This window comes from Rhinolophus ferrumequinum, chromosome X (assembly GCF_004115265.2).
Source record: "Rhinolophus ferrumequinum isolate MPI-CBG mRhiFer1 chromosome X, mRhiFer1_v1.p, whole genome shotgun sequence".
NCBI classification, from domain to species: domain Eukaryota; kingdom Metazoa; phylum Chordata; class Mammalia; order Chiroptera; family Rhinolophidae; genus Rhinolophus; species Rhinolophus ferrumequinum.
Window position 1 is genome coordinate 23,416,928 of NC_046284.1, and position 21,594 is coordinate 23,438,521.

Sequence of the window (21,594 nt, forward strand, 5' to 3'; positions counted from 1 at the left end):
TATTGGTGCAGCACAACTCAGGGATGGTTTGATGAGGGTGATACAACAGATATGAACATAATTTTTTAAATTTTATTAAATTTATTGGGGTGACATTGTTTAATAAAATTATATAGATTTCAAGTGTACAATTCTATAATACATTATCTGTATATTGCATTGTATGTTCACCACCCAAAGCCAAATCTCCTTTCTTCACCATATATTTGACCCCTTTTACCCTTTTCTACCTTTCCCCCACTCCCTTATCCATCTGGTAACTACCATACTGTTGTCTGTGTCTATGAGGTTTTGTTTGTTTGTTTTATTAGTTTGTTGCTTGCAGTTTTATATCCCACATATGAGTGAAATCATATGGTTCTTCTGTTTGACTTAATTCACTTAGCATAATAATCTCAAGATCTATCCATGTTGTTGCAAATGGCAGTATTTCATCTTTTATTATGGCCGAGTAATATTCCTTTGTATATATGTTTCACATCTTCTTTATCCAATCATCTATCGAAGAACACTTTGGTTGTTTCAATGTCTAGGCCACCATGAATAATGCTGCAATTAACATAGGGGTACATATATATCTTTATGGATAAATGTTTTCAGATTTTGGGGGTAGATACCCAGAAGAGGGATTGCATTGCTGGGTCATATGGTAATTCTATTCTTAAATTTTTTTGAGGAACCTCCACACTGCCTTCCATAGCAGCTACACCAATCTTCATTCCCACTAACAGTGTATGAGGGCTCCTTTTTCTCCACAACTTCTCCAACATTTGTTATTACTTGTTTTGTTAATAATAGCCATTCTAGCATGTGTTAAATGGTATCTCATTGTGGTTTTGATTTGCATTTCCGTAATAGCTAGTGAAGTTAAGCATATTTGCATATATCTATTGGCCATTTGTATGTCTTTTTGGGAGAAGTTTCTGTTCAGATTCTCTGCCCGTTTTATAATTGGATTATATGGTTTTTTGTTGTTGAGTTGTATGAGTGCTTTATATATTCTGGATATTAACCCCATATTGGAGGTGTTGTTTGCAAATGTTTTCTCCCATTCAATTGGTTGCCTCTTTGTTTTGTAAATGGTTCCTTTTTCTGTGCAGAAGCTTTTCAGTTTGCTGTAGTCCCACTTATTTATTTTTTCTTTTATTTCCCTTTCCTTTGAGGTCAAATTCATAAAATCCTCTCTAAAACCAAGGCCCATAGGTTTAGTACCTACGCTTTCTTCTATGCAATTTATTGTTTCAGGTCTTATGTTTAGGTTTTTGACCCATTTTGAATTAATGTTTGTGTATGGTGACAAATAACCATCTAGTTTCATTCTTTTGCATGCAGCTTTCTAATTTTTTCAGCACCATTTATTGAAGAAGCTTTCTTTTCTGCATTATATGTTTTTGGCCCCTTTGTTGTAAATTATTTGCCTATATACATGTGGGTTTATTTCTGTATTCTCACTTCTATTCCATTGGTCTGTGTGTCTGGTTTCCTGCTAATACCATGCTGTTTTGATTATTGTTGCCCTGTAGTACAAGCTGAAGTCAGGGAGTGTGATACCTCCAGTATTGTTCTTTTTTCTTAGGATTGCTTTGGCTATTCTGAGTCTTTTGTGGTTCCATACAATACTGATTTTTTTGTTCTATTTTGTAAAAATTCCATTTGGATTGTGATGGTGATGCACTAAATCTGTATATTGCAGTATGTACCGGGCCATGCTACTTATGGCAGCATTGGAGAGGGAGGTACTAAGCTGTTGGGTATGAAGTGTAACAGAACAGACTTTACCATTTGAAAATTGTGGTTTCAAGTTCAGATCAGGCACGGAACAAACCTCGAAGAAGACCAGAGAAGAATGCACTTAAGTTGAAGACACAACACTTGATCTGAAACAAGAAGTTTGTGCCTTCTCAACAGCTTTGAAAGAGCACTTCCCACTGCTGCTAGAAATGTTTGTTTTCTTCAGTGCTGTGCTGTGAGATTGACTGGTGCAGCAGCAGTTGTATGAGATTGCCTGATGCAGCAGCAGTTGTATTCTTTTTTAGCTTGATAGATAATTTTCTCATATTCTTTTTTTTCAATACTAACAACTTTCATCCTTTGAAATGTGTGCTGAAAAAAAAAAAGAATCAGCAAACACTACCGAAAGTGCAATATTTGATTATCACTGTGAGATGAACTTTGATCCAGACCTTCTCCACAACAATGGACACAATGGGTACCCCAATGGTACTTCAGCAGCACTGTGTGAAAGTGGGATTATTGAAAAACTCCTAACCTCTTACAGATTTATTCAGTGTCCAGAACATCAAGCTAGACTTTTCTTCCACTGTTCACAGTGTAATGGCAATCTGCAGGACTTAAAAGTAGGATATGATGTTGAATTCGAAGTATCTATCATCTGACTGGTGGACTGGGAAAACCATTACTGTTAAACTGGTGAAGATAAAACCAGAAATCCTCCCTAAAGAACAAATGAATGGACAAGAAGTATTTTATCTGACTTAAACCCCTGAAGATGTGGAAGGGAACGTTCAGCTGGAAACCAGAGATAAAATAAACTTTGTAATTGATAACAATAAATATACTGGTGCTGTACGTGCTTAAAGTATTATGCTGTTGAAAAAGAAACAAGCCTGCTGTCAGGAATAGTTTGTGCCATGAAGGAGGCACTTGGCTTTACTGAAAGCAGTGATGTAAAAGAGATATTATTTCACTATAGTGAAGTTAAGGTGACTTAGAAGCCTTACAGCCTGGATATGATGTGGAATTCACAATCAAGGACAGAAATGGTAAAGAAGTTGCAACAGCTGTCAGATTATTGCCTCAAGGAACAATCAGTTTTGAAGATGTCAGCATTGAACATTTTGAAGGAACTGTAAACCAAAGTTATCTCCAAAATGCCCAGAATGACCCATTGCCAGGATGCATCACAAAGTTGACTTTGTGATTCCTAAAGAACTTCCCTTTGGAGACAAAGATACAAAATCCAAGGTGACCCTGTTGGAAGGTGACCATGTCAGGTTTCATATTTCAACAGATCAACGTGACAAATTAGAATGAGCAACCAACACAGAAGTTCTATCAAATACATTTCAGCTCACTAATGAAGCCAGAGAAATGGGTGTAATTGCTGCCATGAGAGATGGTTTGGTTTCATACAGTGTGTGGACCATGATGTTCATATGTCCTTCCACTACAGTAAAGTTCTGGATGGGAGCCATCTCCATATTGCAGATGAAGCAGAGTTTACTGTGGTTCCTGATACGCTCTCTGCCCAAAGAAATCATGCTATTAGGATTAAAAAGCTTCCCAAGGGCACGGCTTTGTGCCATTCCCATTCAGATCATCATTTTCTGAGCACTGTAGAAAAAGAATCCACTTTTTCCAGTCCTAAAATCACTAGCCCAAGTAAAGCAAAGAAAAGGAGACTGAGGATGGTGTTATTGCATATGATAACTATGGGGTGAAACTGACTATTGCTTTTCAAGGATGTGGAAAGATCTACTTCTCCTCAAATAGGAGATACGGTTGAATTTAGTATTAGTGACAAACAGACCTGGACAGCAGATTAAACTTGTGTGCAGCTTTTAGGTCGTAATTCTAACTCCAAGAACCTTTTGGGTTATGTGGCGACTCTGAAGGATAATTTTCATTGAAGGATTCATTGAAACAGCCAATCATGATAAGGAAATCTTTTTCCATTACAGTGAGTTCTCTGGTGATGCCAATAACCTGGAACTGGGGGACATGGTCGAGTACAACTTGTCCAATGGCATGGACAACAAAGTCAGTGTAGAAAAAGTCAACAAAACTCATTCGGTGAATGGCATTACTTAGGAAGCTGATCCTACCATCTACTGTGGTGAAGTCATTCGCCCCTTGAAAAGTGTTCATCCAACAGAGATTTAATATTAAGGAATAATTGAGATCGTGGAGGAGGGGGATATAAAAGGTAAGGTCTACTTGTATCCATTTTCCATAGTTGGAATGGCCAAAAAAGGGGATCGCCTGCAGAAAGAGGAGAGTGTTAAGTTCCCATTGTGTGTCCTGGGCCAAAATGCGCAAACTGGCCTACAACATCACACTCCTGCGGAGGGCCACAGTGGAGTGTATGAAAGATCAGTTTGGCTTCATTAACTATGAAGTAGGAGAGAGCAAGAAGCTCATTTTCCATGCAAAAGAAGTTCAGGATGGCATTGACCTACAGACTGGAGATAAGGTGGAATTGTCATTAATTCTTAGTGCACTGGCAAGTGCAGTGCTTATGATGTTTGGCGAGTCTGTGAGGGCCCCAAGGCTGTTGCAGCTCCACAACCTGATAGGTTGGTCAATCGCTTGACCAACATCACCGTGGATGACTCCAGTGCTCCTCGCCTAATGGTTCTTTGTCAGCCAAAGGGATCAGGTAAGTCAATGGGATTTGGTGCAGAAACAAAGATCCATCAGGCTGGTGTCATTGACAAATCACAGCCACAAAACACATCATAAATCCACTATAATCAAGTTGGGAGGATTCCGGTGAAGGGTTCTAAATATCTCCCTCTTTATCCCTCCCAAATTCTACAATACTTATTCTATTAAGCTATTACACCAGTTTTAACACCTTCCTCATGATATGTTTAAAAAAAATAAATAAATTTAAGAAAACCATTTTAAAATTATGCACAGTTGCAACCTTGAAAACTTAAGGTGGCACCTTACAGTATCAACTTTAGGAGCCTTATTTGATGCATTTAGTGCGACTGGTAATTGCAAAATCCTCTTCACCTGTATAAGTGAAAAGTGTACTGTTATCTTGTTCACCTTATGAAATTCCTCACTTTATATTTAGTATATACTCTACCTTCATTACTTCTGGCAATATACTCTGCCTTAGAACTCAGTTGCATTATTTTCTTTCCTGTTCATTATGCTTTAGTTCTGAAGACCATATTAGGGTAGACTATATTAAAAATTACAAAAATTTGTATAGGCAAACCATTTTCTTAAGTTGATGGCCAAATGTTAAAATGTTACTTTTCATATAATTCACAAACTTGTCACAGTCCACTTAATGAAGTTTGGTTAGATTTCAATGAAAATTATCTTCCAGAACAGTTTTTTTTTTTTCCAATGGGATGGGAGGGGGGATAAATTTGAGACCAATTACTATGTATGGTGCAGAAATTCATGCAAATGAGGTGTGCCAGCAGTGTGAAAATTTTTTTAAAATTTATTGGGGTGACTAGAGTTAGTGAAATTACATAGATTTCAGGTGTACGATTCTGTATTACATCATCTATAAATCCCATTGTGTGTTCACCACCCATAGTCAGTTCTCCTTCCATCACCATATATTTGATCCCCTTTACCCTCATTACCACCCCCCTCCTCTCTTACCCTCTGGTAACCACTAAACTATTGTCTGTGTCTATGAGTTTTTGTTTCTCATTTGTTTCTCTTGTTCTTTTATTGTTTTTCGTTTATATACCACATATCAGTGAAATCATATGGTTCTCTGCTTTTTCTGTCTGACTTATTTCGCTTAGCATTATACTCTCAAGATCCATCCATGCTGTCACAAATGTTCCTATATCATCTTTTCTTACCGCCGAATACTATTCCACTTTGTATATATACCACAACTTCTTTATCCATTCATCTATCGAAGGACATTTTGGTTGTTTCCATGTCTTGGCCACCGTAAACACAGCTGCAATGAACATTGGAGCACATGTGTCTTTATGGATAAATGTTTTCAGATTTTTTGGGTAGATACCCAGGAGAGGGATTGCTGGGTCATATGGTAATTCTATTTGTAATTTTTTGAGGAACCTCCACACTGCCTTCCATAACGGATGCACCAGTCTGCATTCCCACCAACAGTGTATGAGGATTTCTTTTTCTCCACAGCCTCTCTAACACTTGTTACTATTTGTCTTGTTGATGATAGCCATTCTGACTGGGGTAAGGTGATATCTCATTGTGGTTTTTATTTGCATTTCTCTGATGATTAGTGATGTTGAGCATTTTTTCATATGTCTATTTGCCATTTGTATGTCCTCTTTGGAGAAATGTCTCTTCAGGTCATCTGCCCATTTTTCAATTGGGTTATTTGTTTTTTTGTTGTTGACTTTCATGAGTTCCTTGTATATTTTGGATATTAGCCCCTTATCGGAGGCACTGTTTGCAAAATTGTTCTCCCATTCAGTTGGTTACCTCTTTATTTTGTCAATGGTTTCCTTTGCTGTGCAGAAGCTTTTAAGTTTCATATAGTCCCAATCGTTTATTTTAGCTTTTACTTCCATTGCCTTTGGAGTCAAATTCATAAAATGCTCTTTGAACCCAAGGTCCTTTACTTCCATTGCCTTTGGAGTCAAATTCATAAAATGCTCTTTGAACCCAAGGTCCATAAGTTTAGTACCTATGTTTTCTTCTATGCAGTTTATTGTGTCAGGTCTTATGCTTAAGTCGTTGATCCATTTTGAATTAATTTTGGTACTTGGTGACAGATAGCAGTCCAGTTTCATTCTTTTGCACATGGCTATCCAATTCTCCCAGCACCATTTATTGAAGAGGCTGTCTTTCCTCCATTGTATGTTTTTAGCTTCTTTGTCAAAAATTATCTGTCCATATTTATGTGGTTTTATTTCTGGGTTCTCAATTCTATTCCATTGGTCTATGTGTCTTTTTCTGCCAATACCATGCTGTTTTGATTATTGTTGCCCTGTAGTACAAGCTAAAGTCAGTGAGTGTGATACCTCCAGCACTGTTCTGTTTCTTAAGATTGCTTTGGCTATTCGGGGTCTTTTGTGGATCCAAACAAATCTGATGATTTTTTGTTCTATTTCTTTAAAAAATGCCATTGGGATTTTGATGGGGATTGCATTAAATCTGTATATTGCTTTGGGTAATATGGCCATTTTAACTATGTTGATTCTTCCAATCCATGAGCACAGAATGTCTTTTCATTTCTTTGTGTCTTCCTCAATTTCTTTCAAAAATGTCATAGTTTTCAGCATATAGGTCCTTCACATCCTTGGTTAAGTTTATTCCTAGGTATTTTATTCTTTTTGCTGCAATTGCAAAAGGAATTGTTTTTTGTATTTCTTTTGCTGAGATTTCATTGTTTGTACGTAGGAATGCAATGGACATTTGTACATTGACTTCGTAGCCAGCAACTTTACTGTATTCGTTGATTGTGTCTAATAGCTTTTTGGTGGAGTCTTTAGGATTTTCTATATATAGCATCATGTCATCTGCAAAGAGTGATAATTTGAATTCTTCATTCCCGGTTTGGATGCCTTTTATTTCTTTCTCTTGCCTGATTGCTCTGACAAGGTCTTCCAACAATATGTTGAAAAGCACAGGTGATTGCGGACAGCCCTGTCATGTTCCTGAACGTAGAACAAATGGCTTCAGTTTTTCACCATTAATTATGAGATTAGCTGCGGGTTTGTCATATATGGCCTTTATTATGTTAAGGTATTTTCCTTTTATACCTATTTTATTAAGTGTTTTAATCATTAATGGATGTTGTATCTTGTCAAATGCTTTTTCTGCATCAATTGATATAATCATATGATTTTTGTCCTTTATTTTGTTTATGTGATGTATCACATTGATGGATTTGCGGATGTTGAACCATCCTTGTGCCCTGGCGATGAACCCCGCTTGGTCGTGATGAATACTCTTTTTAATGCATTGTTGTGTTCAATTTGCTAGAATTTTGTTTAGGAATTTTGCATCTGTATTCATCAGAAATATTGGTCTGTAGTTTTCTTTTTTTGTGTTGTCCTTACCAGGTTTTGGTATCAGGGTAATGTTGGCTTCATAAAATGAGTTTGGGAGTACTGTCTCTTCTTCAATTTTTTTGGAAGAGTTTGAGCAGGATTGGTATTAGATCCTCTTTGAAGGTTTGGTAGAATTCACTAGTGAAGCCATCTGGTCCTGGACTTTTGCTTTTGGGAAGGATTTTCATGACTGATTCAATTTCGTTATTGGTGATCGGTCTGTTTAGATTTTCCAGTTCTTCATGGTTCAGCCTTGGAAGGCTATATGTTTCTAAGAACTTGTCCATTTCTTCTAGGTTATTGAATTTGGTGGCATATAGTCATTCATAGTATTTTTAGATGATCCTTTGTATTTCTGTGGTGTCCGTGATAACTTCCCCTTTTTCATTTCTGATTTTGTTGATTATAGTGTCTTCTCTCTTTTTATCTTAGTGAGTCTAGCCAAGGCTGTGTTAATTTTGTTAATCTTTTCAAAGAACCAGCTCTTTGTCACAGTAATTTTTTCTATTGTCTTTTTGTTCTCTATTTCATTTAGTTCTGCTCTGATTTTTGTTATTTCCTTTCTTCTGCTGACCTTGGGTTTCACTTGTTCTTCTTTTTCTATTTCTTTAAGTTGTAACATGAGGTTATTTATTTGGGATTTTTCTTGTTTCTCTAGATAGGCCTGTAGTGATATAAATTTCCCTCTTATAACTGCTTTCGCTGCATCCCAAAAATTTTGGTAGGATGTATTTTCATTGTCATTTGTTTCTATGTATCTTTTGATCTCTCCTCTAATTTCTTCTTTGACCCAGTCATTCTTTAAAAGTATATTGTTTAATCTCCATGTATTTGTATTTTTTCCTGCTTTCTTTTTGCAGTTGATATCCAATTTCAAGGCCTTATGATCAGAGAATATGCTTGGTATGATTTCAATCTTCTTAAATTTGCTGAGGCTGATTTTATGTCCCAATATATGGTCTATCTTTGAGAATGTTCCGTGTACAGTAGAAAACAATGTATTGTCTGATGTTTTAGGATGAAGTGCTCTATATATGTCAATTATGTCTGTTTCATCTAATGTGTCATTTAGGGCTGCTATTTCGTTATTTAGTTTCTGTTTGGATGATCTATTCATAGCTGTCAATGATGTATTTAAATCCCCTAATATAATTGTGTTTTGGTCAATTTCTCCCTTTAGTTCTATTAGTAGTTGCTTGGTATATTTCAGTGCTCCCTGACTGGGGGCATAAATATTGATGACTGTTATGTCTTCTTGTTGTATAGTCCCCTTTACCATTATGAAATGTCCATCTTTGTCTCTTGTTATCTTTTTCACCCTGAAGTCTCTTTCATCTGATATCATTATGGCTACACCTGATTTTCTCTGGGTACCGTTTGCTAGGAGTGTCAATTTCCACCCTTTCACTTTGAGTCTTTGCTTGTCCTTGTAGTTGAGATGCGTGTCTTGGAGACAGCATATTGTTGGGTTTAGTTTTTTGATCGAATCTGCTACTCTGTGCCTTTTTATTGGTGAGTTCAGTGCATTTATATTTAAGGTGATTATTGATATGTGAGGATTTCCTGTCATTCTATCTTTAGTTTTCTTGTAAGGCTGTGTCTCCATTGTTTCTTTACTTTTTTGTTGTTGTCTATATTTCTGTGTGTTGGTATTCTATGATGTTTCCCTCTGTTTCTTCTTTTATTACAGTATATATTGCAGTTCTGGATTTTTTTTGAGTGGTTACCCGTAAGTTTATGTAAAAGAAAGTTTGATATTTAGAGTATTGCATTCTCTACAGCACGCTTACTTTCTCCATTCCCATATTCCGGTTCAGGCATTTACTCTCCCCCTTTTTATGTTTTGGTTGCCACAAATTGTCCCTGTTGATGTTGGTCGAATTGCCTCCTTTATTATTTCTTGTAGTGCAGGTCCTGTATTAGAAAATTCCCTCACCTTCTGTATGTCTGGAAAGGTCTTTATTCCTCCTTCATATCTAAAGGATATGTTTGCTGCATATATTATTCTTGGCTCATAATTTCTCTCTTTCAATAGTTTGAATATTTGGTTCCACTCTGTCCTGGCTTGTAGAGTTTCTGCTGAAAAATCTGATGATAATCTAATGGTCTTTCCTTTGTAGGTTACCATCTTCTTTTCCCTGGCTGCCTTGAGGATTCTTTCTTTGTCGTTGATTTTAGACAGCTTCAATACAATGTGCCTTGGAGAAGGCCTGTTGGGATTGAGGTAATTAGGTGTTCTATTTGCTTCCTGGTTTTGAGGTTCCAGTTCTGTCCATAAGTTTGGGAAGTTCTCATGAATAATTTGTTTGAATATATTCTCTGTGCCCTTCCCTCTTTCTTCTCCTTCTGGTATGCCCATTATTCTTATATTGCTCTTTCTGATGGATTCAGAAAGTTCTTGTAGAGTTCTTTCATTTCTTTTAAGTCTCAAGTCTCTTTCTTCTTCCATCTGTGTAATTTCCAGGTTTCTATCTTCGATGTCACTGATTCTTTCCTCCATCTTGTCAACTCTACTACGTAAGCTGGTTATTTTCTTCTTCTTTTCTTCTATTGAGTTCTTAATCTCCAGAAATTCTCTTTGGTTCTTTTTTAAATTTTCAATCTCTTTTGTAAAATGCTCATGTTGTTCTTTGATTGTGTTTCTGAGTTCATTAAACTGCCTTTCTGTGTTTTCTTGCATCTCATTGAGTTTTTTCAGAACTGCAATCTTGAATTATCTGTCATTTAAGTCACATATTTCCATATCTTTAAGTTCCTTTTCTGGACACTTTTCACTTTCTTTCTGAGCTGTCCTGTTGCCTTGGTTATTCATGGCAATTACTGATTTATTATTTCTCTTCCTTGACATCTATAGGAGTAGCTTTTGCATCAGGTTGATAGGAAGAGGTCTTTCTTTTGTTTTCCAGTACTTGTTGGTAGAATGTTTAATTTTCTCTCTGACTGCAGCGTTTTTTTTTTTTCCTCTCTCACACGGTAGTGCTATGTTTTCTCTGCACTATTCCAGCTTCTCACACGATGGGGGGGATTCCCTGGGAGACGGGCTTCTCCTCTGTTAATAGTTCTCCTGGGTCACAGGGCGCAGTGTCCGTGTGGGTATGTGGACAGCTTTTGAAGTTCCAAAGCTCTTCCTGCACCAGATTCAGAGCCCATGTGTTTCAGCAGTTCTCTTTACTGCAGGGATCCACCCAGATAGGTGGGGCCAGGGATGGGGTGAATTGTGAGAGGTCGCCAAGAGCAATGGTGGTGACCACCACCACAGCCGGTCCTGCTTCCACAGCTCCCTCCCCTTTTCCGGAACTAGTTTGGCTACGAATCTGTGTCTGCGGTCCACAGTTCTCATAACAGCAAATATTCTGTTCTTTAATCTGACACTGCTACTGTTCCGCTTCTAGCATTGGGCAGGTGGGGGTTGGGCGAGCTCTGGTAGGGTAAGGAGGGGGCGGCTAGTCTCAGTTCCTAAGGCTTCTGTTCTCTGTTCGGCAGTGAGGTCTTAAACCACCGTTTTCAGCCTTCTTCCCTCAGTCTTTTCTCAGAGATCTCTGCCGTGAGCGTTGGGTTCAGCCGTGTTATATGCTGCTCCGTCCGCCCTGTGGGCCATAAGCGGAGCCCTAGCAGTCCGAGTTCTTCCCTCTCCTGCAGCTGCAGTAGTTCTGGGATGCAGCGAGCTCGGAGCACTCAGCTAGGTCTGTGTTCTGTGCCCGCGCGCTCCGTCACCGCACTTCTCCCTTCCCTCCTGTCCTGCTCACGCGATTCGCTCACCTTGAGGTGAATTCAGTAGTGGGCCTCTTCGTCTTGCCTGTCTGCTGTGCAGGGAGTCCTTTGTGGAGTTATTGTTGTTCGATTAGTTGTAAATTGCAGGGGCGCTTTACAGAGGCTCACCTCACACCGCCATTTTGATGATGTCTCCTCAAATGATATATTTCTTTTGGGGTTATTTTTCTTTCAAATGTGTTCAAACAGCCTATATAATTCAGTTGTAGGATTAAATTTTAATAATTTTAATGTTTTTTAATATAAACTTACAAACTCACAGAATATACTCTTTTAGAGTACTTTCCGTTATATGCTAAGTCATGTACAGTATGGGAACTAATTTACTCTTGAAATTCAACTTAATAGCACTACTTAGAAGTATTTGTGTCTCAGGAGAATGTAAGCAAGATTGGAGTAACCAGTACTATCACTCACAAGGCTTTCTTTTTGGTTGTCATGTCTCTGTAGACAGTTAAAAATATAATAACCTTATTAATATATAATACACATACTATCCAGTTCACCCATTTAAAGTGTACAAGGTAGTGAATGGATTTTAGTATATTCAAAAATTGTGCAACCATCACCACTATCTAATTCCGGAATATTTTAATCATCCCCAATGGAGACCTCCTACTCATTAAGAAGTTACCCTAGGGGCCAGGCCGTTAATGCTCCATGCTCCTAACTCCGAAAGCTGCTGGTTTGATTCCCACATGGGCCAGTGGGCTCTCAACCACAAGGTTGCCAGTTCAATTCCTTGAGTCCTGCAAGGGATGGTGGGCTCTGCCCCCTGCAACTATGATTGAACATGGCACCTTGAGCTGAACTGCTGCTGAGCTCCCAAATGGCTTAGTTTGTTGGAGCGCATCCTGTCAACTACAAGGTTGCCAGTTCGATTCCTCAACTTCCGCAAGGGATGGTGGGCAGTGTCCCCTGCAACTAACAATGGCAACTGGACCTGGAGCTGAGCTGGGCCCTCCACAACTAAGACTGAAAGGAGAACTTGAAGCTGAATGGCACCCTCCACAACTAAGATTGAAAGGACAACAACTTGACTTGGAAAAAAGTCCTGGAAGTGCACACTGTTCCCCAATAAAGTCCTTTTCCCCTTCCCCAATAAAATCTTTAAAAAAAAAAAAAGTAAAAATATTAAATATATATATATATATATATATTAATATATTAAAAAAAATAAAAAGAAGTTACTCTACTTTCTGCCCTCTCCCAGGCTTTCACAACCACTACTTTGCTTTCTGACTATGATTGCCTATTCTGGATATTTAATATAAATGGAACCATACAATATGTGGCCCTTGTGACTGACTGGCTTCTTCCATTTCACATAATGTTTTCGAAGTTCATTCATGTTGTGACATGTATCAGGACTTCATTACTTTTGATGGTGGAATAGTATTCTTTTTTGTGGATATATCACATTTTGTTTATCCATTCATCTATTGATGGGCACTTGAGTTTTTCCCATCTCTTGGCTATTGTGAACAGTGCTGCTATGAACATGAGTGTAAAAATATCTCTTTGAGACCCTGCTTTCAATTCTTTGGGTAAATACCTAGGTGTAGAAGTGCTAGGTCATATGGTAAATGTTTAACGTTTTGAGGAACTGTCAGACCGTTTGCCACAGCAGCTGCACTATTTTACATTCCCACCAGCAATGTATGACAGTTCCAATTTTTCTCTTTTTTATTGTAGCCATCCAAATGGGTGTGAAGTGATATCACATTGTGGTTTTCATATGCATTTCCCGCATCCAGCTATTTTAAAAAAAACATATATATATTTTAAATGTTTTTCTGGAGGTCATTTGCCTGACAACCTTCGCCCTCTAGAACATGGTCCTGCATGTAACTTATTGCGAAAGGGCCCCCAAACCCGTAAAAGCAGTGTAGACCTTCTGCATGAAAGCCTTGCACTTTGCTCCTTTAGGCCTCTCACTTAGTGAGTAACTCTTATTCAACATTCATGATTGGCTATTATATTTTCCAGAAGGGAGACAGACAGTCCACTATGGCAGATATTGTGGCAGAAAGAGAAGTAACAGAAATGACAATAATCTACCACTGAAGGAGGAGAACTATAATACTTCCCAAGACATTTATGACCTCAAGTCTTCAACTTGACCAAATTTTGTTCAGTATTTTCTAAGAAGGCAAAGCTACATATAATACATTTTAGAAAGATTTCCATGAATGACTCAGAGAAGCACATTTTCCTCTTGAATGGATAAGCTTGTGTGAATTTTCTAGATACTTAATTTACCAATGGTATCTGAATACTTAGGTGCTATTGAGCTTCATCTTGAATGTGGAAAGAACTAATAGATTTAGATTCTATAAAGTTATTGAAGATATTGTTTTAAAAAGTAAATGAGATGTTTTCAAGAACTTTAATTCTATTTTTGATGAAGTTAACAATTAGTTGATTTGTCTGGTACTCCAAGCTTACTTTAGCTTCAGAAAAATCCCTGTTATTTCGGTATGTGTTCTGGGCTCAATGCCAATAAATTAACCTTTCATCTGTCTTATCAGCTGAGTTGCTTGAAGTTGTTGCTGGTTGACACTGGGTTAAACTGCAAACCTTAAAGCTGCAGAGTATTTAATGTATGAGTGAACAGTGCTTTCTGTCTCACTTATATATATAGGCTGAAACCTCCTTCTGAGTTATCCCAATATCCCTTCATAGAAACTAATAACTAATAGTGCATACAGAGAAAATAAAATCTAGCATCTTTTCAAAGGATTTCTTTACCTGAAGCACATTTTACATTTCCATCATCCTCTTTGCTATCTCATTTGCAGTGGGTCTCCAGCTAGTTATGTCATGACCATTTTATGTGATCATCAGCAACAAAATTTCAAATACACACACAGAGTTCCCTCCTAGAGCAACTTAAATTTTCTTACCAATTACTGTTTTCTGGATTTTGACAGCAGATAATCAAGCCTACGATCAGAACATAGTAAAGCCAGTTTAAAGACAAGTCTTTGGTAACCTCTGAAAGCTGGAGACATACAGGTGGATCATGACTGCATAAGGGGCTGTCATGTCAGGCTCTAGCGTTTTCTGTGCAGTGGACCCCAAAATGAATTTCTGCCCCAAAACAGATCAAAATGAAGCATTCTCTTTTTTCCCCATGGGTTGTTGCTGGGTGTTGTACTGCAACAGTAAATCTACTGTTATTTACTGTTAATAAGGAAAAGGTTATTTTCTTTTACTATGCACAGTTCTACACTGGGAAATGCCCATTATATTGACAATGGCTGACTGTACTGTGTTGTGTTGTCAGTATGTAGATGCTTCCTGTTTTAAATAGGATATGGTTACTTCTTTTCCAAATCTAGGGTTTAAATCAGAAACATTGTATTATATTAGCTAATTTTATTTTATTTTTTATTGCAGGTTTCTGAAAAAGTGTATTTTCTGAAAACTCTGCTGATTGGATTTCACTCTACAGCTATTTCTTTACAAACCCCTTTTCCTACCAACCCCCCCCCCAAAAAAAAAAAAACCTGGTGTGCTTGTAGTTCACTTTCAGCAAATATCCATTCTTTTTTTTCTTTGAGTCTCAGTTTTTCATAGTCGATTTTCCTCTTCCCGATTTTACAGCAAAAAAAAAAAAAAATTATAGTTGTACCATCCTTACCAATCTTAATCTTTAAAGCCAAGAAATAGAAAAACTTTTCTCCCCTTGAACTGAGACTATTCCACAAATTGAAGGGCCGACAACAGCATATGCTTTTTGCAAGAATAATTGAAAACATCAACTGGAGAACAGAATTCTTTTAAAAGTCTACCAGTTATTTGAAGTAACTTTGGCAGAAGAAAAAATAAAACATTCAATATCTTAACCTTTACAGTTGCCTTCTTAGGGTTTGGTCTCTAATTTGAATTTTAGTTATTCTGATACACTTTTTATTTTATGATTGGCTTTTTGTTTGACTAAACCAAATTTAACTTAAATGAAAACCTAAGTGCTAACAAAAACAAACTAAACCAAAACAAAACCAAAAACAACATTTCACCAAAGCAAACTGTGATCTCCTTATATTTAGTTTGAGCTCATTTTTAATCTTTCAGCAAGAGCAGTAATACTGCCCTAGAGAGGGTGCACTTGATTTTAATTTTGCTTTCAATATGACGGCTGTCAATGTTACCCTGGTTCGTGATACCAAGTGGCTGACTTTAGAAGTCTGTAGAGAATTTCAGAGAGGAACTTGCTCTCGAGCTGATGTCGACTGCAAGTTTGCCCATCCACCAAGAGTTTGCCATGTGGAAAATGGTCGTGTGGTGGCTTGTTTTGATTCTTTAAAGGTGAGTCTCATCTAAATGTGCATCATGTTGAATATAAATCTATTGATTTCTGTTTTTCTGAAATATGACTGCTTTGAAATCGGTAAAGTTAATAAGAGCATGAAAGTGGTTAACTTTTGTTTGTTCTTTAAGACAGGATGGAGACTTTGTGTTTGTAGAACTAAGCCAGACTAAATCCCACCCCATCAAAGTCCACTGATCAAGAGAGACAGACTTAAAGAAAAAAATTTCAAGAATTTTTGTAGGAATGAGAAATTGCAGCCTTGCCATACTTCTTTGTGTACGATTTAGGCTTTGAATTCAGTGATCATAATCATCATATAACCACAGAGAAGCCTTTTACTGAATTATGGCTTATTATCTATGTTATCAAAATACACTTGACAGGGACCAGTCAGCTTTCAGAAGATAAATAAAGTCAGACCAAGAAAGTATAAGATGAAAATCTCACTACCCAGAAAGAAAATTATGGCATTTTGAAGTTTCTTAGTCAAAGTATATTTTGAATGTTTAACTTAAATATATTGTTACAAAAGTAGGTTCACTAGTTTTCTCTTCCTAAACTACTTATTGACCAATTTCAGATTTGTGACTACATTTGATAAGGAAAGTTCTATCATCAAGGTCATCAAACCCTAATATTATGTATTAGAGGATAAACAAAATATGGAGCAAATGAGATATTATGTAGAATAGAACATATATGATTGCAGAACAAGAAAATGCACTGATTTTCATGTTTTATTCATAGTTATCCTTAAATTAAGGATAAATATGTACAAAATAAAGTATAGAAGTAAAGTAATAGATTCCTGGTTTAATTAATAAGATTTGCTAGGATGCATTCAAGATTTTTCTTTCAAAATATGTCAAAATGAATTAAGCTTACTAAGAACCTTTTCAATTTCTTGATGTTGTTTTATCCTCATCATAACCAGTTTTACCTCATTAACATTTTTATTTATGGATGCATTGGCTAATAGAGATGTTTTCCTTCATGTGATCTTTTCTTTGGAAAACATTTTATCAAGTGATATCCTACTTAAGTAGTTTTACTTATTTTGTGGTTACTAGTTTTTGTTGCAGATCATTCCAATTCAAGAATGGATACTTGTTATCATAAAGATAATGGTAATTCCTACTATTGAAAATGTCTGGATTGCTTTTATTTGCAGCAGATATTAGGATTGAGGGGCTTATTCTGTTTTCTTCATTTCACATTTTATCTACAATTATTTCGTGTATTATTCAAATCTACTGCTGCAGGACTGGGCAGTGCAATGAAGTAGAAAAGAGCACTGGGTTAGTTGGGGTGGGGGAAGGTGTCTTTCATTCAGTCCATATAGAAGAGTCTGGCACTGCACTAGGCACTTTACATATGTTGTTTCAGGAGCTCTGGGGTACAGTCCAAGTCCCACTGCTGACCTCAGCTACTTAATCTGACAAAGCTTGAGTTACTTCATCTCTAACAGATGGGTAATTATCCTCTACTTAACCTCCATGATTATTGTGGAGATTCCAATAAGATAACATAAATGAAAATCCATGTATCACTATAAAAGTGAATTAAATGAGAGTTATCTTCTTACCATTAACTAAGATTTTTTTTAGGAGTCTTCAAAACAATTCTATTTAGTAAGGGTTTATTATTTAAAACTCAAACTCATGTTGCAAATGTATATGGCACGGTCTAGTTGCCATGATTGTAATGTTATATCTTCAAGCGAAGTATCAGTTTTTATGGTTTATTCTTTGATACAGAGTTTGTAAATTCTATCTTTCCAGGCATCTGGTAAAAGGAGATATACTATGATCTTCCTAATCATTGATATACTTCAGGTCAGATCCCCCATTTAAAGGCAATAAAATGCCGTAAAGGAAACATTCTGAGGAAAAATAATATGGAAAGTGATGGTTAACAAAATACATACAGCACTACCTCTTTAAAGCTTGGAAAATGTTTAATTCAGAAACTATATAGATAATGGCCAATGAATATTAGTAAGCCATGTAATTATTTAAATATACTATCTACTCACTGCATTCAGTGTCTTTAAAATAATTTTTATATTATGTTACTATCTTAATGACCAACCACACAGGATATAGACAATTTACATAATTGTTACATTTTCAAATTTTAATGAAAACCTTAATATTTCAAATATACAATGCTTTTAAACAATTAATTGATTTGCTATTTAGGTAGCACATTCATCATATTTCCATGTCTGCATAAAAGCTGTATAGTGCTCTTCTTTTATACCATTCCTTATTCATGATAAGTTGAGGGTAATTGACCTATATGGGTTGTACTATCATATATGTAATACACAAATAACATACCTCAATGGTTAGTGCAACATATGCTACCCCCCTTGAGTTTGTATAATTGAAACACCTTTGAAATGTATCTGTATAGTGTTTCTTCTTTCGTGAGTGGTTAAATAACGGAAACAATCATTTGATGAGTTTGGGGCTGCGGGGTTTTTTTGGGGTTTTTTTTGGGGGGGTTGTTTGTTTGTTTGTTTGTGTTTTCTTTTTGTGAGGACTCCATTAGCACTAGGTTCTCTGCCAGATGGTGATGGTTCTTTGCCTTCATAATAGGCACAATAGATATAATGTCCTATACTGACCTCATAATGAGGGGATGTTATGAAAATAAGGAGGGCAAGCTTGGCAGCTAATTGTGCATTGCACTGAAGTGCTATGCCCATTATTCCTTGAATGTTGAGTGTTCAGTGATGAAGGTTGCACCTTCTTCAGATAGAGCTCTAGACAGTGCAGCCCACAGATTAATTTCCAGCTACATAAAAGTATCATGTTATGTTGTTATGCAGCTGTTTTTAACTCAGTTGCCTACTCTGCTTGACACAATTTCAGAATTTCTCTCCAAATATTGCTTAACCCATTCTGCACCAATTTCTTGATATTATAGCTTGCCATTGATCTAGGTTGATATTTTTAGTGAATGTCCTTGGGAGTTAACAAAAGGTCATGACTAAAAATACCAACTTGGAATCTCTGTGATTATTATCATAAGCAAGATTGTTATCTTCATGTATTCTGCTTCAACAATGTCATGATGTCTTGAACATTCCCCTCCATACTTGAAGCAGGGTGATATCAACCACCTGTTTTCCAGAAAAACTATAAATGCTGTCATTATTTCATTATGACAGATCAATACCCATCACATCTGCCCACGTGACTCACCACTTTGGGAAGTTTTGTAACAAAAAGTTCTAGTGAAAGGCCTTAGCAGCAGGCATAGTCAGAGAATAGTCATGTCAACCCATATACATTCCTAAAATATTTGAAATGGCTGAAGAATGCACATAAAACAGCTCCAGACTGTCATCAAACATCACATATGATCACAAGCATATTTTCACTAGTGAAACTTGTTCTATAGACATATGAATGAGAATCTATCATTTTAGGTCAAATTATCCTGAATTATCAGTATATTGTGTACTAGTATCACTAGTCATAGCAGTTTTTACTAGTTTAAAATTTGATTATTTTTATTGAATATTTACCTCATCCCTGTTTGCTAAGGAAAAACTTACCAGGAGCAGAAGAATCCTAGCAAAATAATCCCAGGAGTCACTGAATTATGCAAGATTTAGAACCATTTATGCACTCTATCTGAGAGGTCTGCCTGCACTATAAAGACACACAGGCAGCCCCTGTCATTCTGAGACTCAAGGAAAATAACATTCTGCTTAAGGATCTCTATTTTCTATGATACTGAACTTAGAAAGGAAATATCTTTGGTAAAAAGTCAATGCTATTTTGGATAATTCAAAAACCTCTTTTGAAAGAAAAATGTAATTACAATTAGTATTTAAATACATATTGATAGCTCAGCCTCACTTTTTAAACTTTTTATTTTGAAATATTTTAAACTTACACAAAAATTGTACAGGGAATTTTTGCATACCCTTCACCCAGCTTCCTGTAATGTCAACAATTTATGTACCATACATAGTACAGTTATGAAAACTGGGAAATTAACTCTAGTACAATGTTAACTAAACTAGAGACCTTATTTGAATTTCATCAATTTTCCCACTAATGTCCTTTCTCTGTTCCAGAATCCAATGCAGGATCCCACACGGTATTTACTTGTCATGTCTCCTTAGACTCCCTCAATCTGTGATGGTTCCCCAGTCTTTGTTTATGTTTCATTACCTTGACATTTTGGATGAGTACTGGTCAGTTATTTTGTAGAATGCCTCTCAATTTGGGTTTATCAAATGTTTTCTCATGATTTGATTGAGGTCATGCATTTTTGGCAAGAAAACCACAGAAATGATGTGCACTGTATCCGAGAGTACATGATGTTTGTGTATCTTATCACTCGTTATGTTAACTACGTATAATCACTTGGTTAAGATGGTGTCTGCTAGGTTTCTCTGCTGTAAAGTGATCAGTTTTCCTTTTGTGAAAATTGATAATATCTTCTTCATTTATGCTTTATCCCCTACGACATGTCATTGATTGTAAGGGGCATCACAATAGGCACCCTATCAAAATGTGAACAGTTGTCCATCTTAAAAATGATGGGTAGTGAACTTTTATAATTATAGTCAACCAAGAAAGGGAGGGAGGGGAAAATAGACCAAGGGTATGAAATAGAAAGTAGTAGCAGCAGGCTACCAGAAAGAAAGAACACTGGAGAATGGCAAGCCCAAGAAGTTTTGTGATGTGCATGTCCCTGGCCCATGCTCCTGTGGGGTGGCCCCTGCGCTGGAGTCAGTCCCCCTGGCTACCTCTAACTCATGATCCTCCTGCATCTGGAAAAAAGATTTTCTGCCTTTTTTTTCATTATAAATAATATTTCCCCTCCCCATTATAAAAGTTATGCATCTTTATGAAGGGAAAAGAAAATACAAAAGAAAATTTTTAAATCATCCAGAAGAATAAAAATAAGATGTAACAAAATGTAAATAAAATGTCACCCCCACTATTTGTACCACCATTACTATGTGCTTCCTTCCAGTCTTGCTCTCTCATATAACTGGACATATGCCGCATAAACCTTACCTTACCTCCTGCCTCCTTGCAGACCACACTCCTTCACTCACTCCCCCTTGATGATCCTGGAGAGCCAACCACTCCCTCCATTTATCCTTCCTATTAGCTTCATGTTCTTCCCAGGTTACCAAAAAAAAAAAAAAAAAATCTCTAGCTACTGCCTGATCTCCCATTCATAGACTTAAAAATATGCCTGCCCGTTGTTGTGGCTATTTTTCTGATCACAAAATAAAAACACACCCTTTCTAGAAAACTGTGATACAGAGATAGACATTTTTTTTAATGCAATTGAAACTCTTCACATGTTGGTGTACGTCCTCGCAAAATTTCTTTTAATGACAACTGTTTCTTTTAAAAAAAGGTTCATTTGTTCCATAGAATTCCAAAGGATTTTCATACATGTGAAGGAATAATATTTTAGAAATATACTTAATTTAAAACATACCAAAACTTTAAATAATATGCAGCCATCAAAAATTATGTTTATGACAACTATGCAGTAATAATAATAATAAAAAACTCTACCTTCTATTGACTGCCTACTATATTCCAGAAACTTTTCACATGCTGACTCCTATCCTTACAATAATCCTGTGTAGGCTTTACCATTGGATGGCCTAGGTTTTCCCACCTATGTGGTCTTGAATAAGTACAGAACCTCCCTGTTCCTATGTTCCCTAGCCTGTGAAAACAAAGATCC

At 36.6% G+C, this 21,594-nt stretch overlaps 1 protein-coding gene and 1 pseudogene across 5 annotated transcripts in view; both read left to right on the forward strand.

Moving 5' to 3' along the window:
• The first annotated feature begins 2,165 nt into the window (after positions 1–2,165).
• On the forward strand, positions 2,166–4,482 carry LOC117033968 (cold shock domain-containing protein E1-like; annotated as a pseudogene).
• Positions 4,483–15,061: 10,579 nt separating this feature from the next.
• MBNL3 (muscleblind like splicing regulator 3) overlaps positions 15,062–21,594 on the forward strand; it is a 78,721-nt gene continuing 72,188 nt past the window's right edge. The window contains exon 1 of one of the 5 annotated variants that reach the window (XM_033106463.1): positions 15,062–15,851. In XM_033106463.1, coding sequence (XP_032962354.1) covers positions 15,675–15,851 — 177 coding nt within the window. In that variant the 5' untranslated portion in view covers positions 15,062–15,674. The remainder of the gene's footprint in view (positions 15,852–21,594) is intronic. The other 4 variants (XM_033106433.1, XM_033106416.1, XM_033106439.1 and 1 more) reach the window with 4 other exon arrangements.